General features: G+C 37.7%; 2 protein-coding genes across 2 annotated transcripts; one reads left to right on the top strand and one right to left on the bottom strand.

Annotated features, from left to right (window-relative positions):
* Nucleotides 1–2,173: 2,173 nt before the first annotated feature.
* Nucleotides 2,174–3,895, top strand: LOC127803484 (pentatricopeptide repeat-containing protein At2g36730). Its single transcript, XM_052339730.1, has one exon. It carries the CDS (start codon nt 2,227–2,229, stop codon nt 3,778–3,780), a length of 1,554 nt encoding a protein of 517 aa, XP_052195690.1. The 5' UTR covers nt 2,174–2,226; the 3' UTR covers nt 3,781–3,895.
* A 1,404-nt stretch (nt 3,896–5,299) lies between these two features.
* LOC127803486 (amino acid transporter AVT1I) lies at nt 5,300–7,388 on the bottom strand. Its single transcript, XM_052339731.1, has 3 exons — nt 7,088–7,388; nt 6,230–6,837; nt 5,300–6,142 (listed from the first exon to the last, which is right to left on the bottom strand). The coding sequence occupies exons 1-3, from the start codon at nt 7,275–7,277 to the stop codon at nt 5,630–5,632; spliced, it is 1,311 nt and encodes a 436-aa protein (XP_052195691.1). The 5' UTR covers nt 7,278–7,388; the 3' UTR covers nt 5,300–5,629.

Here is a 7,388-nt window from a genome sequence, read left to right as displayed (position 1 = left end):
TAAGTTAAAATATATCTTAATTACCTGTCTACGCATAATTAATTAATGTGTCTTAATTGAATTGTACTAAGTTTATCTTATATTTTGTTTAGGCCATATGACAGAGAAAATCAAAATTTATAACTTTTATTAGTTTTTTTTTTATAAAAATTAAAAATGGCAGGCATTCCACTTAAATTAGAAATATTAATTTTCAAACTAAGCAAGCGAATTTAGACTTAAGTGTGTTAGGCTGATGTATCTAGAGTATAGATCAAACGATCAGATAAACGATATACTAAGTTTGTATTAGTAACTCGTGAGTTCGATAATCATCTTATGCAGTGAAGTAAAGCTTTATATCTGTGATTAACTTCCTCTACTAGAATCAAAAGCACGAATAACTGGAGTTGCGCAAGAGCAATCATCCCAAATGTGTTAGGCTGACTCAACTCAATTATAACTCTAATATTTAATTAATTGAAATACCTTATAAGTTTTGACATGATAAGATTACTTGTGCTACATAATTTTTTTAATTACTTGTTTAAATGAGTAAATTGTAAAGAACTCATTTGAAATTTAGTAAATTATAAGAAACTTCTTTACATTTAAAAATGACAATGACCATCTCTATTATTAAAGATAAGTTTAAATGATTATTTTATCCTTATCTTTCTTTTTTTTATTTTTTTTAATTTTAAAAAATAAAATAAAAATAAAAAAACAAGCAACTAATGATTACTAATATCCATGTGCCATTTGAATAGAGAAAAATAAAGAAAATTAACAAAACTATATAAACAATTATTTGGGATCCAACAAACTTAAGTGTGTTTGGGTTAAACAAAAATCAAATGAACAATTTATCTACGTTAAAATGAACCCAATTGCCTTAAGGTTTGATGGAAGCTTATATTTTTGCAGTTTAGTTAAATTCAAATAAATATGAAAAATGAGAGAAAGAGACTTACTATCATTGTCGTATGTCACTTTTACTATTGTCATTGTCAATTTGAACAGAGAGACAAGCCAAAGGAATTTGAGAAGAGAGAGAGAGAGAAACAAACGAGGGGTGTTGACTTTGCTTTTAAATATTTAATTAGGTAATTAATAAAATAAAAAATTACAACATTATATTAAAGTTAAGGGATACCTATCATATTTTTTCAAATATCAATGGTACCTCTTACAATTTTTCTAAAAACATTTTTATTTAAGCATCTTATTTAAATATTTTCAATTCATTTTAATATTCAAATTTAAACATTTATACCTATTTCAAAATTTCCAATGATACATATTAAAATTTCAAATGTTTATCTTATTTGAGATTGAAAATTTTATATCGATTTATATACATTTAAACTTCAAATTTCAGATGTCACAATCTTGAAATTTAAATATGAGAATTAAAATTCAAAATGAATTGAAGTGAAGGAGAGGTTCATTTGCTGATTTATTTTAATTGGTGGAGTTTGCCAATATATATACATATATATATATATTTTTGAAGATGCTTGAGTCGTTTTAATAAAATTTAATTTATATATTTGTGCTTATTTTAGAAATTTAAATTTATAAAATTTTAAAATATTATAAATTTCATAAGAATAAAATAAACGGGTGGACTCTGGGCAGGCGGATACCCAAGCCCAGCTATGGGCCCAACAGACCCACATATCTCAATACCTGACAATTACACCAGTGGCAGTGGGCATGGCGACCAACGATAGAGGTCGTTTGGTATTTCTATTTCTATTTCTAATTTAGATATATAATTATCAATCCAGTCTAGAGGGGACGTGCCCTGCGCGGCCAGCCCCCAGCTCAGCTGGCATCCATACATGTGGGTTTCCCACCCTTAAGAAAGAAAGTAAATGTCCTATTTTTTAAGAATGCTTCAAGTAAAAATTTATTTTTTATAAAAGATATGCGGTTATAAAATTGAATTTAATGTATTTAGGGTTATGGTGCTTAATTTTGAGACGTCTTAGTTAATTTGAGTTATGCAGAGTGGAATCATTTGTATTAATGGACAGTGTTTTTAAGAAAAATTGAAAGAAATTTTTTAAAATATTGTCAAATAACGTTTAATTTTGGTAATGTTTATTTTTTTTAATTTTTAATAAATATATAATAATTAAATAACATCCAAAATTCACCCATAGTTTATAACCTGTTACACCGCTCAGCCAAACAGCCTCTTAAGGTTTCCGGTGAAATTAGACTCCGGTTAGGCGGCCCATGCCCCATGGCATGGTTCGACCTGCAATCTGGACGGCTAGTCACATTTGCCCACCAAGAAGCTACAGAGATAACTTGAACTTGGCCTCCAAGAAGCTAGAATGCCTTTCTTCCCTGAAGAAATGCTCTTCCATGAAAGAGATCTTTCAAGTTCATGCTCAGATCCAAATCTTTGGACTCCACCGTGACCCCAATTTGATGGATGAAATCATCCAATTTTGCGCTTCGCGTCCCTCGGGAAGCTTGAGTCATGGCCGACTCCTTGTCGAGTACTCCGATAACTTGGCCGTGCCTTCGTGGAACAAGCTCATCAGAGGTTATGCTACGAGCAGTTTCCCGATAGAAGCCATCCGGGTTTTCCTTGCAATGAGATTCCGAGGTGTTTGGCCCAGTAGGCTCACGTACCCCTTCCTTTTCAAGGCCTGCACTACGCTTTTAGCCCTCAAAGAGGGCCAGCAGATACACGTAGACACCGTCAAGCATGGTTTGGATTCCGATGTTTATGTTCGGAACACTTTGATTCGTCTCTACGGGTCGTGTGGGGAGTTTGTCGATGCACGCCAGGTGTTCGAGGAAATGACGCACAGGACTATTGTCTCTTGGAATTCCGTTATTTCTGCTGGTGTTGAGAATCTGAAGTTCTTTGAGTCGATGGCGCTTTTTGTTAGGATGAGAGATTCTGGGTTTGAGCCTGATGAAACCACAATGGTGATTTTGCTTTCAGCGTGTGCAGAGGTGGGGAACCTGGACTTGGGGAAATGCGTTCATTCTCAAGTAATAGAAAAAGGATTGCTTGTAAACTGTGAATTAGGCACTTCCCTTGTCAATATGTATGCAAAGTGCGGAGATCTTTATTGTGCCAGTCAAGTGTTTGATCGGATGATTGTAGGAGATGTATGGACATGGAGTTCACTGATCATGGGATTAGCACAGCATGGGCTTGCCAAGGATGCCCTCCACATTTTCAAGAGAATGCAGCATTGTGGAATACAACCTAACCATGTAACCTTTCTAGGGATCCTCTGTGCTTGTAGCCATGCTCGACTTGTGGAGGAGGGGCGCCAATTCTTCCACGACATGCAGCATGTGTACGGGATCAAGCCCACAATGGCACTCTATGGTGCTATGGTGGATTGTTTGGGTCGTGCCTGCCATCTTAGAGAAGCATATGACTTTGTTATAAACATGCCTGTTGAGCCAGATGCAGTTGTCTGGAGGACCTTGCTTAGTGCATGCAACATTCACGATTGTAACGACTCTGGTGGGGTGGGAGAGAAGGTAAGAAAGAAGTTATTTGAATTGGAGCCGAAGAGGAGTGGGAACTTCGTGATGATATCGAACAAATATGCTGAAGTTGGAATGTGGGAGAAAATGCATCATGTGAGAAGCGCGATGAGAGACGGAGGGTTGAAGAAGGTAGCCGGGATGAGCTATGTTCAGGTTGGTGGGTCTACGTATAGATTTCTTTCTAGGGATCACTCTCAAGTTAATTCTGAAAACATCTATCTCTTACTAGATGGATTATATCTGCACATAAAAGACGATGAAGAGTGACTAAACTATTTGTTTCCCATGCTATTTCTTTTTCACGCACAATGCTTTTGTATAGGTGCTCATTCTCTTGTGTTTTGAAAGTATGCTGCAAGTTGTTTGGATTGCTTCCTAATCATTTTGGGTGCCAAGCTCGTCATGTTTTACTGCCTGAAATATTTACCTCCGATATGATGCAAACTTATGTATTTTCTGGTATTGCCTGAACGATCAATGCCAATACCAGCTTATGAGACCAAAAAAATAAAATAAAAATAAAAATAAAAATAAAAATAAAAATAAAAATAAAAATAAAGATAAAAATAAAAATAAAAATAATGTGAAATCTACATAATGACTTAAGTGGTTGTAATGCTTTCTGTTTGATCAATGTATAATGGGTAAGTTGTCTTTAGCGGTTTCCATTTTCAACAACCCTTCAAAGAAACACAAAACTTCTTACCTATTGTACACCGATCTCACATACATCAATATAACAACTTAACTTACATAGGATCCTGTACAGATGCTGTATTTCAAGAAAGAATTGACGCCCATCTGGGCTATATTCCAATAATCTACAAACAATATTGCTGGACAGTAGAATGGACCCATTTTCCCAAGTTTTTAAGTTACCGGCTGAAAGTAAAATCACCATTTTGGTTTCATCAGGCTCAAACCAACAATATCTATCTGTTGCGCAAACAGAAGGCAACGCAAACATATACACTCTGAATCTTTGATATAAAACCCTTTCTAACATATAACAGAGTCAAAATCGAAAATCAACATACACCACAAACAAGTATGAATAAAATTGAAAAGTAGAATGAACACGAGAGATTTACCGTGGTTCACCCGAAAGGGCTATGTCCACGTTGAGCTCACTGCACTATCGGAGTTAAAAATAGGGTTTACAAATACACTATATACAAGCCTCACAATCACTCGTATTTACAGAAACAATTTCTCTATAAAAAACGCCTCAAAATCATAACAAGAAATAGATCAGAGGCTTACCCTATTCGAACCAGAGAGAAGACCCAGAAGGAGCCGAAGAGAGTTTGATTCATGGAATGAGAAAGACCCCCTCGAACCCTAACGACAACACTCTCTCTCTCTCGTCTGTCACATTACATATCCCGATGCACAGTAAATAAATAGGGGTCGCATGATGCATTTGAAGGGTTTAGATTGCACTAGATAAAAGGCAACATCGACAGTTCATATTGCAGGAGGACGAGACAAGGGGCACGATCGAGATGAAGGACGCCCGAGCGGTTGCCGAGCTGCCCTCCAGTGCCACGTGGCACTGTTGCAGCTGACCCTCCTCCCCGGGTTCTTAAGTAAGAAACGGTGTCGTTAGGTGCTTCATTGCCAACACTATCATCCTAACAAGAAGTCCCGTCGATTCAAAACATTTCAAATTCTCAACTCGTAATATTGCAACTCAAAGAGATAACAAGAGACGCTCTTAGAAGATGATGTCAATGACTTTTGTAAGATAAACTTGCTAGATATATTGCTTAAAAAGTTCTGAGAGTAAAGTAACTTATGGGTAGATATTGTATTTGTTGATTTATGTTTAGATTGATAAGATGGTTTGAGGAAACATGTGTATTCAATCTGCACGTGTTTGCCGTGGAAGAGAAGCGCTTTAAATCTCCAATCCTGTGGGAAGAAGTCAAGAAGATTCCATTGTATGTTCCGATGCCATTTTGAGCTTACATTTGAACGACTCTAGACTGGTTAAAATCCTATGAGAGGTTTATAGACTCCCCTTTTCCCAACATTTGGATGAATTACATGCAGATTACATAGGCTACAACAGCTCAATTCAGTAGTAGACAAGAAAGAATAAGAGATCTACTATTCACAAATGTCCTATTATTTCTGCAAGTGATGTGTATGTACCAATAATTGCAACCAAGATGCCAACTAACAATATACCCGCTATGACAACCAATTTCAACCTGAATATCCGATAAGTACCCGAAACCTTCAAGTAACACAAGCATGGAAGTATCACCGCAGCAGTCAGGCTTAAAAATGCTCCCACGAGTGACATTAGAGACCCGAAAAATGGGATGGCCAAAGCTACAATCATAGTGCTGATCACCAAGCTGGTTCTGATCACAGGGCCTGCTGATTTTCTAATGCTGTCTGCAAGTCGATCCTCGATAGCATTAACAATTGGCGTTACCATCAGTGCGTATTTAGCGATGGGATTGATTAGAGTAGTGTAGATCGCCACTTTGGAGCTTATTCTATTGAGAGGAAGGTTCAAGGTTATCTGAGAGTTGGCATTCGAACCAAACATAAGGTACCCAGAAACAGCCATCGATGCATAGATGATGGTACAAAAGATAAAGCATAGTAGCAATACCTGCAATTAATGGCCAGAAAGTTCTCAAGTTTAGAGCTTTGAATTAAGAGCTAAAACAAGTTGGGTGATTCAAGGACATTGTTTTACCTTGGAGAATTTGCTCTTGTCTTTCATAGAAGTGTACAGGGTGGGAAAAACTGGATGCGCGCAATAGCAAAACGCATATAAACTCACAGCTGTGGGGATTCCGTTCCAGTCTAGAAGCCTTCCCTTCTCATGAAAACCTATGCCGTCATAAGTTCCGGCCATCAAGATTGAGCCAAGGATGATTATAGAAGCTAAAACTCCAGTGGCAGAGATGTAAGAAACCATGCTCATGTCATTTAACATAACTGTGGGCAATATAATTAAAGCCACAGCTATGACGAATACTTGTTTCCCTTCGATTCTAAACCCTGCGATTTCGACTCCGTCAATTGGGAACAGGTTATATAAATTGTCTCCTTCTAGAATGAGGAAACCTGTTGCAACCAAGTACAGTTCCAAGTTCATGAAAACGGACACCACTAATCTCCCTTTTTTCCCAAAGGCTAGCTGGCCGATGTCGGGATAAGTTTTGACATTTGGATCTGCATCCATACATCTTTTTATAAGCATGCCGGTGTAGAAAGTTGCAGCGGCAATGAGAAAGAGGACGATCAAGCTCAGCCAACCTCCCGACGATAGTGCATGTGGAGTCGACAATATCCCAATTCCTGAACAAATAACATACAAAAATTTACTAGTTTTAGCTGCTGCTCGTGGACAGGATCCAACATATATATACACAGACATAGTTGAAGAATTAATAGCTCGACAGATCGAGTTTAAGAAAGGAGTAAGGGGCGCGTGAGTTTAGCGAGAGAGAGATCTGATTAAAAACAGAAGAAGTCGTCGTCGTCATCATCAGAGTGATGAATTATTTCCCTGGCTATTGCTTAATTATCAGATGAAAGAAAAAGGAACCTGACAAGGCGTTGAGACCATTGAAACAGGTCTTGAAAAAAGAAGTGGTGCCGGCGGCGGCAGAGTAGTGGCCGATTGGCTGCGCCTCTACGTCCGTATCCTTCTCAACAAGCTTCTGCGGTTTCTTCTCATCCTCCTCGAGCAGTAGAGGAATGGCAAGAGACTCTGCGTCTCGTCGTTCAGCTTCCATTTAGGCGGCGAGAGGGAAAGAGAGAGAGAGAGAGAGAGAGATTCACTGGAGATCTCACGAGCTCGCTCTCCAAAGTAGTCAAGCGGTGCCGGCTATTGGAAGAGCATCGAT

This window comes from Diospyros lotus, chromosome 6, assembly GCF_014633365.1.
Source record: "Diospyros lotus cultivar Yz01 chromosome 6, ASM1463336v1, whole genome shotgun sequence".
NCBI lineage: Eukaryota > Viridiplantae > Streptophyta > Magnoliopsida > Ericales > Ebenaceae > Diospyros > Diospyros lotus.
The sequence above is the reverse complement of the archived record's forward strand: the minus strand, read 5'-3'. Positions and strand labels throughout refer to the sequence as shown.

Excerpts from the sequence above, each read along its gene's own strand:
- LOC127803486 (XM_052339731.1), bottom strand. The coding sequence starts at position 7,277 with ATGGAAGCTGAACGACGAGACGCAGAGTCTCTTGCCATTCCTCTACTG. Across the intron at positions 6,838-7,087 it reads TGGTCTCAACGCCTTGTCAG|GAATTGGGATATTGTCGACT; the intron begins GTTCCTTTTTCT and ends TTATTTGTTCAG. Across the intron at positions 6,143-6,229 it reads ACAAGAGCAAATTCTCCAAG|GTATTGCTACTATGCTTTAT; the intron begins GTAAAACAATGT and ends CATTAATTGCAG.
- LOC127803484 (XM_052339730.1), top strand. The coding sequence starts at position 2,227 with ATGCCCCATGGCATGGTTCGACCTGCAATCTGGACGGCTAGTCACATT.